Consider the following 24,728-nt stretch of genomic DNA (forward strand, 5'->3'; position numbering starts at 1 on the left):
GATTGAAGATTCATTCTAGAAAGCTAAACGGTCAGACTAGGAGGGGAGACTGCCTGGAAATCTTAGGGCTGTGTAGATGACTGGGAAACAAACAAAAAAGAAACAAACATCCTGAAATAAGACAACAACAAACCAATTCTGCATTGATGCCAACAAAATGACATCAACATGAATGTAGTCACCAGGAGTCAGTTTTGATTCTAAGGAGTCATGACTGTTTCAGAAATTATATACAACCCTGATTGCTTCCTATTGGACAGGTATACTAACATGAGTGCAGTGGAGCCTCCTTGTTCACTTTTTGCATCTCCAGGAACAGAACGTTCAGACCCTGACTTAGGAACTGCTTTGCGTTTGTGATCCCAACCACAGGCTCTTCTAGGTTTGAGCAGTTTGCTTGAATCCCTCAGGTGCATTGTGGCCCAGAAGGAGCTTTCTCTTTCTCTTATTTTGTTTGGAGCTGGTTTTCATTGTTGGTCCTTTTTACTCCAAGGCCAAGAAGCGGCAGGCTTTTACAGTGCAAGATCTAAGTTTCTTGCTGTATCTACACAGAAAGGTACGTTCTTTGGAATTTTGCTCACGAGGTCTCCTGAAATAACTGATCCCATCTCTTGCTCTCTCAGGATGGCACAAGTGGAAAGACTCCCCTCCATTTGGCCGTGGAGAACCATGATGAGCTGGCTGTGAGGCACCTCCTGCGATTGGGAGCCCAGGTGGATTCACAGATGTACAATGGATGTACCCCACTGCACCTGGCTGTAGGCAGGAATGACGCTGCCATTGCTGCAGTCCTCTGCCATTCAGGAGCAGACACCTTACTGCGGAATATGGAAAATGAGACAGCTCAAGATCTGGCAGATGGCAATGATGATGTGAGAATCTCTCTGGAATGAGTTGCAGTAGATTGGGCTCTGTAGGCAAGAGCTAAGTAATCAGATTCGGTGGTAGACTAAGGGTGGGCAATGTTTTGAGAGTTGGGGGTCCATACTTCAGTCTGTCAGTTTTCTAAAGGGCAAGAGGCTATCAAGTGACAACACAAAATGGTGTATTGAGATGTTTGGCCTGTTTGAAGGGATGTTAAGAATGGGGAAGGGAAACCTCTACAAATCCTAAAAAATGCCCCCAAGTGGTCATTTTTCAGAATGTGATTTGGAGGCTGGGGGTTTTAAAAGCAGGGACTGGCACCATATATCTCTGAGAGGCTTTCCCTTCCCACACTGAACACCACCCCCAAGGCCAAAAAGTAGAAAGATGAAAAATGTCCATTTTGGGTTGTATTTGAACGGTTTTCAGAGAGGGAATAGAAGCAGCATCCTTCCTAGAGGATTCCCAGTCCCATTGTTAATTGAGAAACCTTCCACCATCAAAATGTGGCCATTTTGCCACTGAATTTTATCAGCATACTCTCAGGGTGCTGGAGGACCATGGGAAGCCAATTAGTTGTGGGTTCCCCACTCCTGATCTAAAAGTAAGGCAGAGATGCAAGTTGTATTGTATAGATCTTAAGTTTTAGCACACTGTATTTAGCAAAAAAAAAAAAAAAAAGCAGGAATTGGTTGTTCTGGTGACTGCAGTTGCCTCTGTTTCCATGATGCTCTTTGTGCCTTTGATTTGCCAAATTCCAGTTCACATCCATCTGATCTTAATCTTTAAGGCTACGTGCAGGGAGGAGCTGCTAAACTGGCTAGTCTGTCTTGGTGTTGCTACTGCTTTGGCATTATTGCAGCTGTTTTCAGTTGTAACCAACTGCAGAAGGCAGGACAGGCAGATTTCAACAACTATGCTGCAGTGAAGCGGGATGATAACTGATGTCCTTCCTACAGTATATCAAGAAGATGGGGATCTAAGCAACTCAGAGCTACATGTAGGTCAAAATGAATACCAGCTCTTACTCTGAAGCTGAATAGTATTGCCTTCATTACTAATATATCGGCAACTGACTGAAATGGAAATCAAAGGCCAATGGCCTCCTTAGCCTACATTCACAAAATGTCCCTCACATGCTGTGAATCCCACCCTAATTCAGAGGACATGGCCATTCTAGTCTCCTCTCTGATAGAATGGATAGAGTTCTGCAATGTATTTAAGAGAGCTGAATTCATATCACATCAGATAGCTATTTGCTATCATATTGCCTAATTTACCTCACCTCCTAGGTAGTTAGGAAGATAAAACATTATAGCCTGAGCTGCTTAAGGAATGCAGGATATTAATGCAATATGACTGATGTTCCTGACACCTAAGAACAGTATTATTCTTTCTTTGTGTAGTAAAGCTCATGTTCTTGATGTGGAGGAAGTTGTTAAGATTATCACGTGCAGAGAACTATTTCAGAAAACTGAAGTATTCCTACTTGTTCGCATTAGGATAGAGCACAAACTAATATCGTATTCTATGTAGTACCTATAATGGTGAATCTAGCCTTGTCTGGGAAAGCTTGGGGTGTCACATAAGTGATCTGTTGAGAGGTGTTTTCTTCCCTTGTACGTGATAGTCCCCAAAGCACATATAAAGGGATCATACATAGTAAATTACCTGTGAACATCCTGCTGTTCAAAGGAAAAAATACCACAAAATGTTTTCCTGCAAAATGGGTAGAAGGGTTTAACAATAGAGGTTATTGCTGTTTCTGGCCACACTAGATAGTTGACAATATTGTGTGAACTGTTTGTGCTCTGTACTTTTGTCAGGCATTGAAGTGACGATTGATTGATTGTGTGGTGTCATCAAGTTGGTGTCGACTCTTAGTGACCACATGGATAGATTTTCTCCAGGATGAAGTGGCAATACTAGCTCTTTGGTATGCACCCTTCATGACTGCTAACTGTATAATTATTTGGCTTTTGTTGGCAGATCCTTACACTTTTGCCTTTTGATGACCTGAAGATCTCTGGAAAGCCTGTGATGTGCTCCAGTCGGACATCCTAACATCTAAATGGGAAAGTTAATCTTGTGAGAGGGAGTAAAACATTGCTGCTTGAGGCTGACCACCAGTGAATCATTCCTCTTGTCATAAGATGAGCCTTGGGGCAACTTCAGCCATTTTTGAGACTATGGAGCCAGTGTGAGAAGAGGAAATCACTTTGTATGTTGACTTTAAATCTTGACCCTAGTTGCGGGCCTGCTAGGGAGCAAACCATTTGGGTCACCAGATCAAAGATACAGACGGTTTCTAATGTGTAAACTTTACTCCAGAGCAGGGAAATTCCCAGTTCCCTCCCTCCACTGTTTGCTGCCTGGGAGTGGCTGTTTGTAACATGGCAAGTCCTGGATGGCGCAATGAACTGGGATGTCCTAGGGAGAGGTTTGGCTCTTTCCTTTCTTCCCTGTTTTCCAGAGAACAAGCCTCTTCCAAAAAGAAGAAGTGGCTGTTTTAGAAAGCCTTTTCTGCCAAAGATCTCCTTGATTTTTATATCCTTTTGTAACTTGAGATCTTTGCTTCTTCCTTTCTTTTCCAGTTGCGTTTTTTTTTCCCTTTTCACCTTTGTTTTCCAATGACAAAATAAAATTCTTAAAGTGAAAGGATCTCCTGCGTTTATTTGTTGATCTAGATGCATTCTCTTCATGTAATATATTCTCCATCTGGAAAAAGTCCTTCTGCTGGAATAGCAAGGAGAAGTACAAGTCAGATTTAAACCACACTGCATGAAGAATCCCCTCCCCCTGCAAGAATTTCAGGGTCAAGGGGAAGTCTGCCACAGGAATGAACTTTTTTTCAAATTTGGCTCTGTAAGTTGCTTAGATTTAAGATATTCTACCACCTTGTGGCCAATTATAACACTGGCTTCCTCCTGTGCTTGCCTCAGAACCACAAGTTGCAAGATTATACTGTAAATGCACTTCAGGCAAAATATTCTGCTGCCTTTATGGATCTCTGCAGCTTTGTACAAGTAGAACAGACAAAATTAGAATATTTGAGGAATTTAAAATCTAGGTGCTTCTGTAAATGCTCATGGTTTATCTCTCTGGCTTTTGACCTTCATTTGAGCTTGCATGAAGAGGCAGTTCAGCCTACTTTTATGGTGGGTAAATTTATATTCACAGAAATGAACATCATTGTGTATTTTTGGAGTCTGAATATTTAGGAGTAAATGATAGCTCATACACTGCATAAGTTCTTTGCCTCCTCTAGTGAAAAGAATCATGTTCAGGATTGGCCAAAAGATAGATTGGAATCTACTGATAATCTCTGGGTAATTTGTGATACATTAGCAAGGATGCTTAGATCCCAAACTGACTAACAGTAACAACTTGAAACTGAGTTAATTTTTTTTGTAAAACACATGAATGTTCTGTTCTTTATCAGTCAAAAATTCTCATCTACAAACGTACCCAGGAGGAATTGTGTTCCTTAATTTATAAAATAAGTTATAAGTCATGGCATGGGACTGGGTTATTTGAGGGACTGCCTTTCCCTAGTCCTATAGGGTCTGTAAGTCAAAGCATGCTCTGGGTCCCCTCAATTAAAGAATGCCATCAAATAGGACGTAGGAAGCAGGTCATTTTGGTTCAATACCTGCCCTCTGAAACTCCATGCCGCCCCCTTGTGCCAAGGTTAGATTGGCTCCAATCCTGCCAGCCTTTCGCAAAGCACTGAACACCTGTATGTACTCCAGGACATGGGGGTAGGGAAGTCAGATGGCCTCTGAAATCAGATGTTATTGTGTTGTTAAGGGCATCCAATCTGATGCCCTCCAGATAAATTGGGACTGCTGCTCCTACATTGTCCAGCTAGAGTAACTACAGGGTTTGCAGGCTAGAAACTGTACAAAACCAGAGGGCACCAAATTAAGAAGCACTTGAAATGGGGCATCCAGAAGCCCAACATGGCTTTATCAAAAATAAATCATGTGAGACAAATCTTTTATCTTTTTTTAACGGGTAACTTACTCTAGTGGACAAAATGAATGCTGTGGATGTAATATACCTTGATTTCAATAAAGCTTCTGAGAAACCTTTTGAATGTTTTATATGACTTTCTCATTGGCAAGCTGTTAAAATTTGGTTTGGATAACACTACAATAAGATGGGTCCACAACTAGCTGGCTAACTGCACTCAAAGACGGCTCAGTGCTGAGTTGGAGAGAGGTAATTAGTAGAGTTGTGCAGCTACCTAAGTTTCATTTCAATATAGGGAAGACCTTTGTGAGAGTATGAACAGCACAACAGTGGAACAGCTGTGGAGTCTCCATCTCTGGAAATTTTTAAGAAGAGGCTGGTAGCCACATCTCATGGATGATTTAATTGATTTTCCTGCACATTGCAGAAAGTTGGACTACATGATACTTGTGAGGTGTTTCACTCACAACAATGCATTTTGCAGACAATGCAGCCACCCTGGAAGACATGTATGGGGTCCCCTCACTAACCTTTGCCCAGACTGAAGAAGCTGCTTGGACAAGCAGCGAAACGTTTCTACCAAAAAGACAGAAATCCAGTTGCCATGACTCAACCTACAGACAATTCCACCTGGATGACTGAGAATCTTCAACATTTTGCAGAACATTCTTTTTCAATATTTTGCACAGCCCTATCATGCTACCATGTTCTGAAATAAATCACTTATACTGCATTTTCCATTTGTTAAAAAGATATATAGCATGATCCACAATATATGGTGGCAGTCTCCAATTAATGATAAAAAGAGATACCTAAGAAAACCAAGTTATCAAAAATCTTACTAACTGCAGATTCTTGCTAAAGAGGCAAATGCCCCTGCTACATCTAAAAATCTTTGGTGTAAATCTGACTCTGGGTAAGTATGGCCTTTCATCCTGTGCACCAAACTGGAGGTGGAATATATAATACCCTACTCATTTAGGGAAATTCATTCTTCTCCCACATAAGCATACTAGCAGAATGTCACTGCAAACATTTAGATTCAATTGTGACTCCCAAGAGAATGCCCACGTCTTTCAGACCTTATGTCAGAAACAGCCCACAGATTTTCACATGCCTACACATCTTTTTCTGGAAGAGGAGTCGCACATCACCCTTTAACAGTAAGAACAGAAATGCTTTCTGTTCTTTTGTCCACCAAAAGCAGCAACAGATAAGTTCTTTCACCCATCCCAATAGCTCTTCTTCAGGTGATTGCTGGGGAAATCACCAGTCAGCTGCCGAAGTAAAGGCTGAGATCACGTGCTTTCTGTTCTGACATTAGGCCAATATAATGCAATGTAAATTTAATTACTGTATACATATAATCATAGCCAGAGGAGGCTGACAAATGTGTATAGACCACCTTTTTAACAATGAGTACTTCCAGTAGTGTTTAATCCACATTATTAGGTAGTATGTGCCATTTATAAGATACAGAAAGTTTTGATCAATTTGACTTAGGCATTGATTTGAACAACTGATTGATTTAGGTATTAAATTCTCTCATACTTAAATGTAAAATGTATTAGTCCAAAAGCATGATCTAATGTGTAGAGTTAAAACCGTCCATTGCATTTAATCATGAAATATTATCAGAATAGTTCTTTATCTGGCAAAAAAACTTTAGTGATGCTTTTATTCTCAGGATCTTGATTTGACAGTGTGTTTATATTCTGCCTTTCCTCTTATATTTTGTTCATAGTGCATATTTAAGTCATATGGCATCTCTATCTAGCACTGTTCAGTCAGCCAGTGAAGGTAGTGGAGCCATAGAAGGAAGATCAGAATAAAAATAAAAAACTATTGTCTGGCAATAGTTGGGGGGTGGGGTGGGATGGGGACACCTCATGGTCCTTATATAACCCACCAGCTCCCCATTTGTAGCCTGCCAAGCAGCCACGATTACACCATCATAATGGATGAATGTTGGCCATACAATTTTGGACTGTTTTTAGCATTTCAGGGAAGGTAATGATGGGAATGGTAACAGTTTGTCTCTTAGAGATTTCCCACTCTCATTCCCATCCATAGCTTCCATAAAAATACAGGATGAAACATTTCAGCTACATTTATTTGTAGTGCTCTTGCTGCATCACCCGAAGCTTCCTGGAGTCCTCAGGAGACCAAGGGCTGAGCTATGACTCCCAACTGCTCAGGTGTTGCCCATTCCTGCTACAACCTGAGATGTGACAGGACCACTAGCTACAGTATGTGCTTCTGTATTCTCTTCCTTCTAACTAAGGCCAGCCAAGTGCCTCACAGAAGCTTATAAGCAAGCTAGCAACTGCTGCTCCTGATCAAAGCAACATCACTTGGCCATCTGGTTTACTCAACCAAAAGAGAATCTATACCCATGAATTTGTCTAAAAAGGCCTTGCACTCTTAGTGTGTGAATGGAAATTTTCAATTTCCCTGTGTTCCAACAGCAGCACTTGGTGTTGATATTAGATCCTAAGACCAGATAACTGGAAATAAGGAAGTCTTAAGGAATCTCTTGTTGAAAATGGAGAGTCCAAAGGACTGTCTGCTGCTCAATATTAAAAAAACTAACATAATGTCCACAGGCAATGCCAAACCAGTGCAGAAGACTAAAGAACAAGCTGAAGAAGTAGCACATCTTATCTTCCTAGGCTGTGCAGCCATGAAATAAAGAGACATTTGTTACTTGGGGAAAAACAAAACTATAACAAGTCTAAACCAAATCTTAAAATGCAGAGACGTTGCACTGACAACAAAGTTACATACTGTTAAGGCCATGGTTTTCTCTGTTGTAACATACAGCTGTGAAAGCTGGATCGTCAGAAAGGCTGAAGAAAGGCAAAGAGATGCCTATGAATTGTGGTGCTGGAAAAAGCATTGAGAATAAATAGTTTGGAACAAATCATTTGATACGACATGAAGTAAAACCAGACTGTTCACTGGAAGCATTAGGAATGAAGCTTTACAGGTAGTGCTCACTTAATGACCATTTGTTTAGTGATGGTTCAGACTTACGACAGTGCTGAAAAAACCAACTTACAACCGGTGGTCACACTTAATGACTGTTGCAGCATCCCCATAGTCATGTGATCATGATTTGGGTGCTTGGCAACTGGTTCACGTTTATGACCGTCGCAGCATCCTGTGGTCATGTGATCGCCATTTTCAACCTTCCTGGCTGGCTTCTGGCAAGCAAAATCAATGGGGAACCATGTGATTTGCTTAACGACCATGGCAATTCACTTAATGACTGCTGCAAAAGTCATAAAACCAGGTCAGATTCGCTTAATGGCCACTTCACTTAGCAACCAAATATCCAGTCTCAATTGTGGTTGTTATGTGAGGACTACCTGTATTCTGGACACATAATGAGAAGGCAGGAGCAAGCAGAGAAGACCCTGATGCCAGAGGTATCTGTGGTGGGAAGAGAGGGCAAACAACGAAATGTGCATCATGATGCAAACTCTGCCCTTTACATGGTTGCCTGTGACATTGCCATTCAAGGAGGAAAGGGCAGAGCTTTGATGTGATGTCTTAACTTATGTTTTGTCATTTTGGCCTCACTATAGTTAGGAAAGGATACCTATGCCTGATCCTTGGAAAATCAAAGGCAGTTTTTTAAAAAGGCAGACAGAAGACCAAATACAGTATTCTCACTGATGACACAAGCCAGAGTTTACAGAAGAACAGAGATACAGTTACTGACCTACAATCCTGGCGAAAGGGATGTCCATTAGGTCACAGAGACTCAGCAGCTACTGAACAAAAACAGCAACAGTCAGACCAAGCAGAATTGGAGCGTATTGTACAGTGGTAGTGCTTCCATTTCCTCTGGATGAAAAGCCTCCGGAAGAAAAGCGAAGGCCATAGCTATAATGGGAAATACACATCCTCCTTATCTTACTCTCACGGGTACCAGAAATGCTAAATATAAAATAAAATTAATTTAGGAGGCATAGGGGCAAATTAAAAAGCAGAAACTCTGGCTACTAGGTGCAAAGTCAGTCAGCCTTTCAAACCTGGGCAGGCGATGTTGTTTTCCAGTGCAGGGCAGGCTTTGCCAGGCGCCTTGCCTTGCCTCCGCTGAAACTTCCCCATTCGCGGGCGTCCTCGGAATGAAACAGCGCTTGCTTCTTGAAACGAGAGCGGTCGGGGGTCAACCTTGATTGGAAATCCTCCCAGAGCCGTACAGGAGGGGGGTCTGAAACGGAAGCGCTCTGCTCCTGCTCAGGGACGCTCTTTCATTTTCCGTCCCAGTCGTGCCCGGCTTTCTCCCCGCCTGAGGGGCTCCTTCCCCCTCGGAACTGCGTCCCTTGCTGGCGGCCTCCGGGCCGGCAGGTGACGCTGTAGGGCCTCTCGAGGCGCAACTGGCAGGGTGAGCCGCCGGTTCCTGGCCTGCGGCGTCGGGAGGGAGGCGCGGCGGTTTTCGAAGGACCCAAGTGCGGGGAGCGTCGCGCACCGGACCCGCCGGCACCATGGGCCGCAGGTGGGCTGCTTTGGCGTCGCGGGAGGGAGAGGGCCTCGGCGGGGGAGGCAGCTCCTGTGCCCAGCGGCGCACGGGGAGGCGCCAACCCACGCCGGCATCTGGGAGTCTCGGATCCGGCCGAGCACGGAAGCCGATGGTGGGGCAAGCGGGGCGGTGGGTCCCTTGAGGAGCTTGGTGCCTTGGGGAACAAAACAGGGAGATTTAACCTGTCGGGTGGGGGGGGGTGGCTGCCCTTCTCGAGGCCTCGGGAAAACGGCTAGGGCTGGGCTGCCTCTCGGAGCCCCGCGGGATGCCGAGGAGCTCATTCCCAATCCTGGGCAAATGTAGCGGGGGCCCCGTCTCTGAAGTGGGGACGTAGCAAGGCTTAGAGCAGTTCTGGTTATGTGTGCGGTGTGGAGACATTTCCACTGAAACGTGGGGCACTTTGGGCTAACATTTTATTTTTCCTCGTTTCGGCCGTCATCGCGAGGGGGATGATAGCCATGGCTAAAAATTAACTTTCTCAGATTGGACGCCTTGAAATTTTATCCTCGATGAAATTAACGTTCAGCAGTCCACAGTAGAGAAGGAGGCTACAGAGTAGCATTTCATGCTCAAGGCTGACCCTTCACTGTAATTTGATAAATACCTGGGTAGATAATGCTACTGTTAAACTGGATTGATTTGAAGGGACCTGTGCTGCATTTTAATATTTCACATAATTGCAAATTACCTATTATTCCTAAACACCTATCCTACTGCAAGCACAATGTTAAATAATAAACAGAATAGCTGGGCTGTAGCACTTGGATAGCATGGTGGTTTGGATTCACATTAACAACTGCAAATACAGCCTGCAGAGCAAGAGTTTTAAATCTAGATAATTTATGAATCACCCATTTGCCACATAGCTGAAAATTTCAGCTCTGCTAGAAAAAATGCACAAAACATTTTTTTGCTAAATTTGGGTGTACAAAGATGTGATTAAAGTGCATTCACTGTGTCTGTATAATTCTACGCATGATTGCTAACAAATTAAATGGAATTTATTCATTGAGGCCTCATTAGATTTGCATATTAAATTTTTCCTGAAAAGGGTTTCTCTGGCACTCAAAATTGACAGTGTAATTTTTATATTGCATATCTTCTCGTGATAGTGTTTTGAGATTGGCCATTGATTTTCATTCTGCCCTCTGTTTATTAGAGCTAAAAACAGGACCACTTAGTTTATAAAGGGATTTGAATTTTGCAGACCATGGACTGCAGTTTGACTGGATCACACTGGCCTTGTTTACACGTCATGGTTAATCTAGTGATCCTGTCCTCCAGTGAATTCAGTCACTTTTGACTGGTATCATACATCACATACAACACTGGATTTGGTTGGCTGCCAGCCAAGGTTTTAGTCCTTCCAGCTAAAGACAAAGAGAGTTGGGAGACAGTTACAACCCTCACCACTTCCTGCCTCTTTTTTCCTCCTCCCAATGGAGGAGGGGGAATTTCTTTTGGCAAGAGCAGGATCAATGCTACTATTTAACAGGTTTTGGAGGGGGGCATAAACTGTCCCCACACATTTCTGTTTCCTTTTCACCTTCCCCCTTCCAAGTGGCTGCTGGGATGAAATGGTTACAGAAATAGATTGTATAGAGAAGTTCTGTTTTTTATAAGATCTCTCTGGAACTTTGTTGTGATCATGGATGTTGGAAGGGACAGTTAACCCTCATGTTAAACCCTCAAGTTTACTTACTTGTCCAAGCAGTTGCTAGCAGTCAAGAATAACTTAAAGGCATGCGCACAAAAAGTAGTTTTCACACTGTGGGGACAGTTAGTTGACTGATGGGAATTAGTTTAGCCCCAGACAAGAATGGCTCTGTTTAAGGCTAAATATAACCCTGTCAGGGTTAATTGGCAGGATTAATTAGCTGTGATTTTGGAATTTGCGTAACATGTTTATCCCACCCCCTTCTCCATTAGCAGTTAAGCATGTTGTGCAAATGGGGTTCTGTGCCTTGGCACAACATTAGATAATCTCAAATATGCATCTCTGCAGAAAAATAAAAACAGTCTCCCACAACATGCTCAACTGCTAGATTTAACCATATTTGAATCCTACTTGTTTTACACAAATAAGGCTGTAAAGCTGTTGACAACCACCACCCCCCGTAAGAAAAGATTAAAAGCAAAAATAATGTGTCCTCTGAAATTATATCAAACAACCAGTAGTAAAATACAAAATAAATTTGGTACATTTCAAACTTACTTAGAAAAAGCACTGTAATCACTTGGCATCTCACAGTTTAATAGAGTAGGGACAGGATGAACCTCTTTGTGGAGCTATGTTACATAACTATAGTGTCAGCACTGAGATTTGCTACCTCTCCCCTTTCATCTATTAATTTATATAGAATGAAAGTGAAAGACAAATCTCAGTGTCATTAATATATTTATAGAAGATTCAATATCTCCAGATGATATATTCTAATTTCATTTTATATTATCATCAGCCTGATTTCATTTTATATTATCATCAGCCTGAATCGATCCCCTGCAGGATGAAGCCATCTTTATTGAAGCTTATGGACCATAATCTACCATGCTGGTCCAATGTAGTTTAGTGGATGTTTCTCAGCTTCCCAGTCTAGGACTGAAACAGAGTGACTGGCACAAACTCATCCAGCCAGTGTTCATGCCTAAAATAGGACTAGAATCTGGGTTTCACTGTTCCTAGTCCAGCATCTTAACCGCTATACCACATAGGCACGTTCTCTCTCTCTCTCTCTCTCCACACACACAATTAACACACAGTTAATTGGCCTGATCTGTTAATATCAAAGTTTAGTTTGACATGAATTGTGTTATTTTTAGTAGTTAGTTTTTAGAACAGTTAATACCCTGAATCAATCAATCAATCATTAGAGTTGGCCTTCCAAATGTCATCCTTCCCTCTAATCTGAATCTCCACATAATTCTTCTGATCATACATTCTCATTCCACTCATAAATTTTGATGATCTCCATACCACATATACTGTACTAACACCCAAAATACTCATTACACAATCAGAAGAAACTTGTGCTAATGGGTTTTGGTACAGAGCTTTGCATTGGTGTTATAAGTGTGTGTGTAAATTTATAGAAGTACTCATTTTTGTTCTTATTCACGCTATCTGTCAGGGGAAACAGGCCAAGAAGCACACTGAGTCGATATCTTCATCTCTAGTTCTTTATTATTCTTTCCATTCAGACAGAATCTTGCCAGACTGAAGGTGCTCTAACTAACCTAAGTGTAAATAATCAGCAGGGCGGAGCTACCTTGAACCTCTTAGCTTTCCCACAAACAGAATCCGGACTGTGAAATCTCTTATCTGCCTGGAATGCGCCCCCTCCTCCCTGGGAATGAGGGGCAGCTCCAAAATCCACCACACTATCCTCTTTTTTATTGGTTAAGACACCACTTACCTTATTCCTAAAATAGTGCATTGCAAATCCTGGATTTCTGTAGAGCTGTAAGAAATAAGAAAATAAGGCTTATTGTCTAATATATTATTGACCTATTGTCACATTGTCCATTTGTATTTATATTTACATGCAATAAAGGGGACTTAAATTTTTTTGGATTCTAAATCATAATCTGTCAACTTCAGCTTTTTATTTTGTCAGTTTCTATGAGTTTCCTCTCTGCAAATTTGATGATTTTTTTGGCAGGAAAGCTTGCATTGTTTCTTGCATTCAGACTGCAGAATGCCTTTCTGCTGCAAATTCCAATCATAGGAAGGCTCAGTTTTTCATAGCACTTAAATTATGGGTTGTTAGTTTAGATTTTCTTTAGTTCTTAAATTGTCCTTTGTTGATGATTTCAGCTGGCAATGATTAACCTGCAATTTGTGGTGACAAGTAGTGATTGCCTCCTGGTAACCAGGACCAACTATACCAGTGTTTCTCAACCTTGGCAACTTTAAGAGGTGCTGACTTCAACTCCCAGAATTCCCTAGCCAGCATGCTGGCTGGGGAATTCTGTGAGTTGGAGTTCACACATCTTAAAATTGCCAAGTCAAATGTAAGCTGTATTTTGAAACAAGTCCTGGAAGTCGCTTCTGATCACACAACAGATTTCCTTTATCCAAAATCAGAGAATTCCCTGGGTCCATGATAAAGTGAATAGCTAATTCTTTAAGCTTGGTTAGAAACACTTTAAAGAAATATATACAATATCCTATATTCATACTCTGCATTAATCAATCTAGAGCAACAACTGTAATCTGCTGTTTCACACAGAACATTGTTAGACTATGGAGTTTGCTCTCATAAGCTTTAGTGATATCTGTCAACTTGGATGACTTTAACAAGGGGGACTAGGCAAATGGATGGTGTTCTGTGCTACTAGTCAGGAGAGTTGGGTATTATCTCCTGGCTCTGGAATTCTGAGTAGCTTTGCTGGAGGACACAAATGGAGAAATACTGTGATGACTGTCCCAGAAGCATCTCTGTTTAAGACAATGTCATACTAAATAGCCTTCAGTTCAATTCAATCAGACTCTGATGCTTTTGTGTTCTAGTTTGGTACTTGAACACACTAATGGAAATTAGACTTTACCATTCATTCATTCATTCATTCATTCATTCATTCATTCATTCATTCATGTATATTAATAGAGAAGTTATAAACCCTTTGCTATTCCCAAACTACTCTAACTCTTGTTCATACTTGTTATGTCAGAGGCTAATGAAGCATCCATCGAACTATAGTTATAGAATGGCTACTTAAGGACGAAGGGGCATTTTTAGGATACTTTTCTCTTCCCCTCTTTGTTGTTTATTGCCACTGGCAACTAGAATTGGAGTCTATGGGGATCTGTCATCTCCTACTTCAGCAGTTGCCTGAAGGGCTGAAATGGAAAGGATGGCCAGTTTTGTCACAAATATCCCTTACCCTGACAGAGAGCGGCTTAACTGCTGGGGTGTGAAAAGTAGGCATATCCAATTAGATGGGAACAGTAAATGTACATATGAGCTCAAGTTTCCTGGCTAGTTTGTGAGTTATGAAAGGTTCTTTCATATCTAATGCTAAAGCTGATGTGGCCAGCCAGGCAGAAGTAACAGCTTACCTGTAACACTGGCTGCTCTGTCACAGAAAGCTGGAAGGGAGAAACAGTATTTAAATCATTCTTCACTGGCCAGGGAAATGCTAGTAAAGAACGGAAGAGAATCATTGTTTGGCTGCTTCATTCTCTGTGCCGGGAACCAGTAATTCTAGAATTCTTTTTCCAGTTCATAATAGATTGGATTCAGCCTGGTGAAAATCAGCCCTAAAATGCACCAGCCCTAAAAGGCACTGGTGCATTTTAGGGCTAATCAAGAAAAGAGACACCTAGAAGGTTGAAGTAATCAGGAAGAACTATAGCTGAAACATAGTTCATTACTGACTTAGGAGTCCAGTCAGATTCATATTTTTATGAGAAATCTTCCTCCTTGATGAAAGATCAAAGCTCCACAAGGAAATGCATATCTAAAAACTTGTGTTATTAACACTCCAGTAATTGTGGCAAAATCTGTACCACAGAATATCCTCGGGTCCCTTACAGCAACTGGGGCTCTTGGAATAATAAATGAATGGTATGTGGAGGGCTGGTGGTGGCAATAGTTGATAATTATGTGTAGTGTGGAAAAAATGGATTGAGAAGTTTTTCTCCCTAGTAATGATAAAATTGAGGGGAATCCAATTTATTTATTTATAAGATTTATAAGGTTGCCCAAGTTCATGATGACTCTGGGCAACTTAGAAGAATAAAAACAATACAAAAACCATAAACCATAAACCAAGCAGAAAAGAGATAAAAGACATCCAAAAGAGACAACCTTCCAACTCAGCAGAGAAAATCCTATGAGAGGCCCCCTGCCCACCATAATCCAGTGCCTGGGAGAAAAATCATGTTTTAATTATCTTTCGAATGAAGACAGTGTAAGAGCCACTGAATCTATGGGGGAAAGCTGTACCATAGGACAGGTGCAATGACAGGGAAGGCCCACTTTCTGGGTCCCATCAGGTGACATTGTTTGATTGATTGGACCTGGAGCATGCCAAGGAGCACACACTCCTTCTTCATTCTTCCCTCAACACAAAATTCACAGTGACCCTTCCTCTCTCTGGTTCCCTTCTCACTAGGGTTCAGGGGCCCCCATTCTCACTGTTAGGAGGGACCATCTCCAGTGCTTTCTATCTTTCACCCAGGCAGTGCTTACTCCCTTCAAGCCCCACAGAATGTTGGACTTCCACGGTTTGCAAAAGTATATTTTATAGAAAAAGAACAGAAATTTGAGGATTTCAACATTTTTCTAACAGCTGTTTTTGTATTCTTGGACACATTTGCTACAGAATGATTAAATAATGCAAGAGATGTTGAAATTAACCTCACAGTGAAATGGGCTGTAAATTCCTGTTGAGACTTTCTCAAAACCACGTTTTTGTTGTATCATATCTTGCAAAAAGTCTTGCAATTAAACATTGTCTGCCCAAGGCAGTTAATGGGAAGGAAAGGGAAATGCTATTGGAATGGTTGAAGGGCTGGGCTTTCATTAAGGGGGATATTCTGCTTTGAAAGCTCTTTCAGGCTTTCGTAGTGGAGTAAATATTAATTTGGCAGAAATTCTGTGCATGCTCAGAAATAAGCTGTTTTCTTGTAAGGAGTAGCTTCTGAGTAGACTTTTATTCAGAACATTTGCATTCATGAAAAAAGAAGGAGAGGCTGTCTGCAGCTGCAAGCAGCACTACTTCCTCCATTGCTGGGGGTGGGGAGGGGATGTAGGTATTGCAAGAGGAAACTCAGTTAAGACTGCCACGTCCACATTTTGCCAGTCATTAACCTTAACCTTGCAGCAAAATTCTCATTGAGACCCTGTAGGTTCTCTTCAGTGAATAGGATGAACAGACAATTGTACGGCATTAATCTACTTACCCCTTTTGGATACTGTAATATCTCTTTTGTGCAGTCATAATGTGGTTGCACAACAGAAAAATATTAATCCCCTCCTACACATATTTTAATTTCACTCTAAGATCTGAAAATGTGTCATTGTGATTTCCTCCAGATCTTAATGCACAAGTTGCTAAAACATAACTCCCCAAAGTCCAGACCGGTATGCCCAATGGGTGAGAGATGCTGTGGTTTTAGCAGGATCTACGCAGTTGTTTCAGTGAGAGAACCTATTCTACTTTCCGTTGTCCTTGAGAGAGTAGTTCTTAATACACTCTTTTTTTCCCCCACTGATGTGCCTAGAAGTGGGAAAAAATGCAGCTTTATTGTGAGGACTGTACTTTTTTCTGATTGTAATTCCCTACTGCTACTGTTGTTTGCTTTGTAGGAAGGTTGTTCTTAGTTCCCAGATGGGACTTGTTCTGCTTGTTCAAATATGCATTGTGTAAAGGGCAAATCCGCGCAACGGGGTGAGCTCCCGTTGCTAGTCCCAGCTCCTGCTCACCTTGCAGTTCGAAAACATGCAAATGTGAGTAGATCAATAGGTACTGCTTCGGCGGGAAGGTAACGGCGTTCCGTGTCATCATGCCGGCCACATGACCACGGACGGGTCTACGGACAACGCCGGCTCTAACGGCTTAGAAACGGAGATGAGCACCACCCCCTAGAGTCGGACACGACTGGACTTTACGTCAAGGGAAACCTTTACTTTACCTAAAGGGCAAATATGGCTGAGATCCTCCAAAGTATTAAGAGTTTGCCACTAAAATTCTAATTATATTTTTAAATTACCTTTAAGGAAGAAAATGTAATGATTGCCCAGTCCAAATACTCAGAATCACAAGAGATTGCTAAATGAAATGTGATTTATTAGGAAACTTGTGACAAGTACAGAGAAAGCTGAGAATGACAGAAAGCGCGCCAAATACAAACTAAAAACCCTCACGGCAAACGTAACCCCGCCTCCCTACCAGCAGAGCCACCCGTCCCAGGTGCTGGCAACCGTCAGCTCTTCTAGCCTGGGAAAGCAACCTTGAACACATGAGATAATCCAAATACATTCCAAGCTCACAGCCAAGAGATAAACATACTCCCAGCAGGAACTGTCCTCCCTGCAAAGATGAAACACGCATAAAGCTAATGACATGCGAAACGTTACGATGTACCAAGCACATTGAAACGGTGAACATGACAGAAAACATGAAAAGGTGAAAGACTGTTACACTGAGAACTTATCTAGGCCCTAATCTTTGGCATCATGCCAGATAAATAGAAGAAGTAACAATGTCACAAATAGGTACAGAAACTACAAGAATGGTCTAACTCAGCCTGGAAGGTACAAGCAGTTTTGAAACATTTACTTTGAAAATCCCATTGAAAAAAATGCATAATTGTTGTTCCTAGTTTTGCCTAGTAAAAAAAGAAGCAGGGGTGGGGATGAGGCAGGTCTTTCATTTTACCTCCTTGTGTGTTTAGGGAGACGTGTGGATTCTCTTTGCCTTACTGCTGAATTCTTCTTCTTAGCAGATTCTGCCTGGCTCTTGTGCTAACTGCTCTTCATGCAGTGACTGGAAATGAAGATGCACCTGTTGTTCACCAGGACTCCTGGGGAGATTTTTGGCTGTTACGTTTTTTAGTTAATGCTGCGGGTTATGCAAGCATTGTCGTGCCAGGTTTCTTGCTTATACAGTATTTTAAGAGGAAGAATTACCTTGAAACAGGTAAGTAGCTACAGAATGCAGCTCCTTTTATCTACTTGTGAGCTAATTATATAAAGCTGTCCAGGTACTGAACTTGTGTTTGGAACTGGTAGTGGGCAAGATAAGGGCAATAAACAAACTGACTTGCAGGAAGTCCGAAGTCCTTTGAATGGGTGACTCCCATGTCCAGGAGGTATAAATGTTCTCAGTCCTCTAAAAGATCAAGTGCATCTCTTGACAGTTTCTTTGAGCCTGCATTGTCCTGGTTGGCCTTGGTAGATACTGTAAAAGTTCCTTTACTGCCTCCAGCTGGTTCACAAATTATGACTGTTTCTGGATGAGGGTTCATGCGGCAGTATTTTATGCTCTGGCAGCCTCCCCATTGGATTGTTAATGCAAAATATGAGTGCTAGGCTGCCAAAATGTTCAGCCAGATGGGACCTTGTTAAACAAATAGTAAAGGAGTGGCCTTGGTTGCCTATTTTTTTTTCCAGTTGTTTTAATTTTTGAAATCCTTGTTTGATACTGAAATACTTTGCAGATACCTCTCCCTTTACCTGCCTGCGTCCTAATGTCTGCTGGGATCTGCTTAAGATACCCCCTATACATTTAAATTAACAAGAGAGCCCTCTTATAGTGTCCTGTGCATGGAAGTCCCATCTAAATGTGCACCGTGTTTCACTGTGCCCAGTGAAAACTTTATTGTCCAGTAATTTCAGTTTTATCTTCTATTTTTCGATTGTTTATTATTATACTGTATTCTGATTCTGTGACCAGTTTTGAATTTTTTCTGTATCTGGGTGAAAAAAATACATTCCTAAGAATAAAAATTCTTAATACTGGGGAAGTACGACTGAAGTACTTCACTCATAGCCCAGGGTCTTTTCTTCAGTCACTCAGCTGTGGTGTTCTCCACCAAACATACTCATATGTTTCTCATTTATAACTGCAATAAAATGTGTGCTCAATTTCTCTCTTATTAGCTTAGCAATCTGTGAGCGACATTCACTTTCTGTGGCATTGTGGATAAGAGACATAGAATCTGAATCTGTATTTCCATGACTTCAATTTCAATTTCAACAGAAATTCAGAAAGTGTATCTTAGCAGAAACAAGTACCATGAGAAAATGAAAATAAAACTGGATTAGAGAAAGGGTGGTACAGTGTTTGAAAGTCTCATCAACAAACCAAATTAGGGATAGTGATGGCAGGACTAATTTTGTAATTAGCTTTAATGAATGTAGTCATTGAGATAATTGATTGCTGTAGATAATGTTCTTTGTTCTTTCTCAGGCCGTGGAATTTGTTTTCCAGTAATCAAATCATGTGTTTTTGGCAATGAGGCCAAATCAATGCATCAGGATGATACCATTTTGGCAGCTCGAAATGAGACTGTAGAGTCATCCACAGCCCGTCAGGTTTTTAAGCTGCTATTCTGCGCAACTGGCCTACAGGTAAAGAACAGATAGGCTTTGGACCACCCAGTTTTGGGATTGACAGGAAAGTATGAGAAAGCCAAATACCAATTTTGTGATCACAGTTGGGAGTAAGTGTTATGTGTTGATTTGGCTAGTCCAGTTCAAGGAAAATAATTTATATGACTGATACATGTTGCATGAAATACTTCACCACCTGTTAAGTACTGTAATAAGACTGACTTCTCCAGCTGGTATTGGAAACTGACAATGTGGTTAGCTCATAGTTGAATTTATAGATAATGTAGGGTCCAAATTCTCTGCCATCTAATTTTCATCTGTCACTGAGATAACTGAGCTTATAGATCGTGATTTGTTTAGTTTTGGCTTAACATAATATAGAATCCCAGCTATTATGCTTTGTGAACATGGTTTATTGTTTAGCATTATTTGTGAACCAGGGCATTATGGTTTATTCTACAAGCCAAAGTTAAATTAATCAATGGCTTAACATGATGTGTGCTAGCCAAATTCTTCTTGGGTCAGCGGTATATGCTGAGTGCTAGGAAAACGTGTAGAAGTTTGCAGTATCTAGAACTTAGAATCTTTAAACTCCCTTGGTTTCACCTTTTACATACATGCATATACTGTAACATTTCACCCAGTCATTTCTGAACTTAAGCCAAAAGAATTGGCTCACATAGATGTTACCCATGATGAGGTAACATATTTACTGTACTAAGGAATTAATAGGCTGAAATATTAAAAGGGAAATTCCTGCTTATCCATGGGGCAGATAATTAATGTATTAATGATACTTTAAAACAGGGTTTCCCAATTTTATATTACCAGGAAGTTACTGGGTTTTTTTTACAGTGCTTTCTTATGGCCTCTTTTTTGGCATTTTACACAAGTGCAAAATGACAAGCAGGCTTTTGGGTGTAAATAAGATAACTTTTTAAAAGCTTGAGTTGCCCAATTGCCTGCTCTCCTCTTTCCCCTCCAGCCAGACACTGATAACATGACAGCTGCAGTGCCCTGGTCAGAGGGGAAAAAATTATTTTTTCATGGAATTTTTAAATAAAATTAACAAAGCATACTGTAATTGGCCTCTGGGGCTTGACTTTTGGTACACCTTTATCTGTTCGCTAAAGGACCAGTTTGTTTCTTTGCTATACAAGAGCCAGTAACATCCTGTGGACCACATTTTGGGAAACTGCTTTAAGCTTATAAACAGTTCTGCTCAGTCAGAGTGAGCTCCTTCTTCAATCACCTGTTACCTTGAGCAATTACTGTGTGACCTAGTCCTTCCCATAGGTAATAGTTCTTCCCAGCTGAAAATGTTTGGGTAATTTCTTCTGAACTAGCAAGGCATGGGGAAAACTGTTAACTCTACTCCATAAAGACTTCTGTTTGCAAAAGCATGAGCTTTGGCAACATATGTATTCCTACTGTATTTTCTTTTTCAGTGTCTTTTTTTAAATGAAAAAAGTGAAATATGTTAACTATGTTGTGCTATGGTGACACCTGCTGATGTTCTAATGCTTTTTACAGATAACAATTATTCTTTTGGCATTTCCTGCTTTGAGGCTCAACTAGTTGTTTGATTGTTGTAACATTAACCTGTAGGTGGTGCCATAATCTAACAATCTCTATTTGACCACCTCAGATACTTTTTCTGGTAGATTATCTTCTACTTGTAAGGGGTAAGAGAATCTAGTCAAATCTGACTTTTAGCTTTCAGTTAGTTTTGATAAAGTGTTTACAAGCATTTAGGTCACTCTGGGTAGATAGAGTTAGAAAATTCCCACTGAACAGAAGTCAGGTGGTCATCATGTGCCACTTCCTTTGTAATAGTTGCCTTCCTAATCTTCTTTCTTCCCTCTCACTTGGTAGATCTCCTATTTGACATGGGGTGTCCTCCAGGAGCGTGTAATGACCAGGACATATGGAGCAAGTGACTCAGAGCCTGGAGAGAAGTTCAAAGATTCTCAGTTCCTAGTCTTTATGAACCGGATCCTGGCCTGTACTGTGGCTGGCCTCTATTGTGCTCTGATCAAGCAGCCCCGTCATGGCGCTCCCATGTACAAGTATTCTTTTGCTTCCCTCTCCAACATTCTCAGCAGCTGGTGCCAGTACGAAGCTCTCAAGTATATTAGTTTCCCCACACAGGTGCTGGCCAAAGCCTCCAAGGTGATTCCGGTCATGCTGATGGGCAAGCTGGTGTCACGCAAAAGCTATGAGTATTGGGAGTATTTAACAGCAGCACTCATTTCAGTAGGAGTTAGCATGTTCTTGCTCTCTAGTACTCATGACAAGCATCTCTCCACTGTCACTACCTTCTCTGGCGTGATCCTCCTGGGTGGCTACATTGCTTTTGACAGTTTTACTTCCAACTGGCAGGATGCACTCTTCACCTATAAGATGTCCTCAGTGCAAATGATGTTTGGAGTGAATGTCTTTTCTTGCCTATTCACCGTGGGCTCGCTGCTGGAGCAGGGTGCCTTGATAGAATCAATAAACTTCATGGCACGGCATTCAGAATTTGCTGCACATGCTGTACTTTTGTCGGTGTGTTCCGCCTTCGGACAGCTGTTCATCTTCTACACCATCAACCAATTTGGAGCAGCTGTCTTCACTATTATCATGACTCTTCGCCAAGCCTTCGCCATCCTGCTTTCTTGTCTCATCTATGGCCATGCAGTCACAGTAATGGGTGGGCTGGGAGTAGCTGTGGTTTTCATAGCCCTTTTCCTGCGTGTCTACGCCCGCAGTCGCATGAAGAAGCGAGCAAAAAAAGTGCCTGCTGGTGAGGGCACAGTACAGAAGGTTTAGGGGCTACAGGAGAAGCTGTGTCCTCCACCAGATCCAAAGCACTTGCTTAATCCTACTCATGAACTTAGGAGCTGGAAAGGGTGAAGCTTGATTATTTTTTCCCAGATATTTTTTGAAAAGGACTGGGTTGGCTTGAAGGAAATGAAGGAGTGCTTCTTACTGTTAATGTCTGAACTTTTTTCTCAAAACAAGTGGTACTGAGATCCTTTTCCCAGTGAACAGATGGAGGTGAGCCTCATATGCTTACCCTGACTTGTTTTATAAGAGATGGCTTATTTATGATCAGGGCAAAGTGGAGTTGTTTTTGTACCGTTCCCATCCTACTGCTGCGTGAAAGGGAGTAACAAGAATAAAACTTTAAGAAGTTCTAATCAGAAAATATCCAGGCTTCACCGTTGAAAGACCAACCTAGGCCAGCCCCCACAGGAAATCTGGGACTTACCTTACTGTGGGTAATCTTTTTTATAATTGGGGTTTAACTTAAAAAAAATTTAAAAAAAATTCAGCCTCCAAAAGCCATAGGGGGCATGGCAATATTTTGGTAATACCAGATGTTCACCTCCCCTTTGTTTTTCAACAAGATTTGAGGAAATGCTGAAGTACAAAATCAGCATTTAAAACTTTCAGATGCCTAACATACCTGCTTTCCATCTTTTTTACATAATCACATCAAGTTTGTGGGGATTGCATAATGGCAGCTGGGACCATCTGCAGCCCACTTACTCCTGTCCTACAGAATCTTTTGCTGGATAGTGGGCTTTTTCAAATTACTGTTACTTTTCTGGTTTGGTGTACTTATATTTTGCTGAAAAGTTTAGACAGTGCACCACATCTGCTTTTGTTGGTTCTTGCTTTTTGCTAGCTGACCGTCAGCCATTCATCCATTTTCTTGAACCTTGAGCCAATTCTTGGGACACTTTCCTGGGATTTATAATTGCAGCAAGCAGTTCAGAAAAGCACATATATTATCTTTTTAAGTACCTCTCTGGAAAAGGCTCAATGGGATTTTTGCTTTATTGTTGCCCTTGACAAGATGGCATAGCTGTACATCCTGACCTCTTTTGCCTCATCCCTCCCCTAAGGACTTTGCAGAGGTTGCTACAACTTCTCGGTTTACATGAGGAACCAGCAATACAAGACAAACAGCCTGGCCTTGTATTCTTCCCACAGGATGGTTTCCCTTGAAACTTGAGTATTGCAGACTTCTGGCATATAAACACCCATTTTACATAGCATGCTCAGCATGCTGGAACTGTTGGTGAGGGGAACTTTGAATGTTGTTGCTCAAAGCAGCTCCCTGGTCTTTCCTTTTATTACTTTTGGAACTAAGACAGTAACTCTGGGCTGTACAGGGCAGGAGCAATTGATGTAGTTCTTTTGTCCAAATGCAATTGCTCTGAAACCTTGCTACAGCATTAGAGTTGTCAGCTCTACCCAGAACGTCTGGATTTTACCAATTTAACAATTTTATTGCCAAGCTGATATTGTGCAGGGGAAATGTTTCTCGAAACACAACTGTCTTATTTTATTAAATTTATGCAGCAAAGAAATGGCTCAGGTATGTTTGGTAATCTGTAAAATACGTTGAGCATAGGATGAAGCAAACTAGTCTCTTGCAGGAATTGCTTGTCATGTGGAAAAGTCCTCTTAATCCACGAACAAATTAGAACAGGTAACTTTGTCCAGAGTTGTGATAAGCAGTTATCCTTGTTTACAACTTGGAGCTTTTTGCACCTGTTAAGCTGGAAGTTATTGCTAGATGAGGAATAGCCCAGTGTACAAATTGACAGTGGTAGGGCTGCAGCCACTCTTCCTATTCCATGTGTTCTATAACGAGGGTACCGATATCTTGCCTGTAGAGATGACACCCCCCGCCCCAAGCCAGCAAAGGAGAATGGTTGCAATATTGGACCAGGGAATCATCTAGAGATACAAAAACTGGATTTTATGAGTAGCAAAAATGAGTTAGGCTGTATGTTCTCGAAGGAAGAGTAATAGTGGCATTGCAGTTTGTGATAATGGAATAGTGTATATCCAAAACAAAACTCATGTTTAGCAAGATATGCAGATCTTTTGGTGAACAGAAAGTGAGGCAGCCCTTGTCTATGCAGAGCTGGTGATATTTGACAATACTATTTTTTCTTGTGGCTAAAAGCCCTATTTTGTTCATTTTCACAATCATCAAAGTACTGTGGTGGTGGTGGGGGCTTCGAGTCAGCTTTTGACTCCTGGGGACTGCCTGGACAAATCCCCGCAGTTTTCTTGGCAAGGTTTTTCAGAAGTGGTTTGCCATTGCCTTGTTCCAAGGGCTGAGTGAGTGACTGGCCTAAGGTCACCCAGCTGGCTTCGTGCCTAAGGTGGGCCTAGAACTCTGAGTCTCCTGGTTTCTAGCCTGGTGCCTAAGCCACTTCACCAAACTGGATACTCTCTGCATATCCAAAATTGACGCATGATTTCTGATTAGACAAGTGTTCTACAACATC

At 41.5% G+C, this 24,728-nt stretch overlaps 2 protein-coding genes and 1 long non-coding RNA gene across 6 annotated transcripts in view; 2 read left to right on the plus strand and 1 right to left on the minus strand.

Moving 5' to 3' along the window:
* NFKBIE (NFKB inhibitor epsilon) overlaps positions 1–3,523 on the plus strand; it is a 34,138-nt gene extending 30,615 nt beyond the window's left edge. The window contains exons 5-6 of the mRNA XM_063304993.1: positions 624–872; positions 2,854–3,523. Of these exons, the coding sequence (XP_063161063.1) occupies positions 624–872; positions 2,854–2,928 (324 nt within the window). The 3' untranslated portion in view covers positions 2,929–3,523. The remainder of the gene's footprint in view (positions 1–623; positions 873–2,853) is intronic.
* On the minus strand, positions 193–9,139 carry LOC134498748 (uncharacterized). Of its 3 annotated transcripts, XR_010068059.1 has the most exons (4): positions 8,567–9,139; positions 3,483–3,600; positions 2,862–2,931; positions 193–911 (listed from the first exon to the last, which is right to left on the minus strand). It is a non-coding gene; the product is annotated as an uncharacterized LOC134498748 (long non-coding RNA). The 3 variants fall into 3 exon arrangements; XR_010068058.1 differs by lacking the exon at positions 2,862–2,931; XR_010068057.1 differs by having other exon boundaries at positions 2,862–3,600.
* An 85-nt stretch (positions 9,140–9,224) lies between these two features.
* SLC35B2 (solute carrier family 35 member B2) lies at positions 9,225–23,865 on the plus strand. 2 transcript variants are annotated; one of them, XM_063305043.1, is made up of 4 exons: positions 9,225–9,346; positions 17,823–18,016; positions 19,289–19,449; positions 21,307–23,865. In XM_063305043.1, the coding sequence occupies exons 1-4, from the start codon at positions 9,336–9,338 to the stop codon at positions 22,243–22,245; spliced, it is 1,305 nt and encodes a 434-aa protein (XP_063161113.1). In that variant the 5' UTR covers positions 9,225–9,335; the 3' UTR covers positions 22,246–23,865. The 2 variants fall into 2 exon arrangements, with proteins under 2 accessions (XP_063161113.1, XP_063161106.1); XM_063305036.1 differs by having other exon boundaries at positions 9,237–9,346; positions 17,820–18,016.
* Positions 23,866–24,728: the final 863 nt, after the last annotated feature.

The sequence above is a fragment of the Candoia aspera genome, chromosome 1, assembly GCF_035149785.1.
Source record: "Candoia aspera isolate rCanAsp1 chromosome 1, rCanAsp1.hap2, whole genome shotgun sequence".
Lineage (NCBI taxonomy): Eukaryota > Metazoa > Chordata > Lepidosauria > Squamata > Boidae > Candoia > Candoia aspera.

What these genes read in the sequence shown, in the direction of transcription:
- SLC35B2 (XM_063305036.1), top strand. An exon ending in GAAGAATTACCTTGAAACAG is followed by an intron (nt 18,017 to 19,288) that starts GTAAGTAGCTAC and finishes GTTCTTTCTCAG; the next exon opens with GCCGTGGAATTTGTTTTCCA. An exon ending in TCTGCGCAACTGGCCTACAG is followed by an intron (nt 19,450 to 21,306) that starts GTAAAGAACAGA and finishes CTCACTTGGTAG; the next exon opens with ATCTCCTATTTGACATGGGG.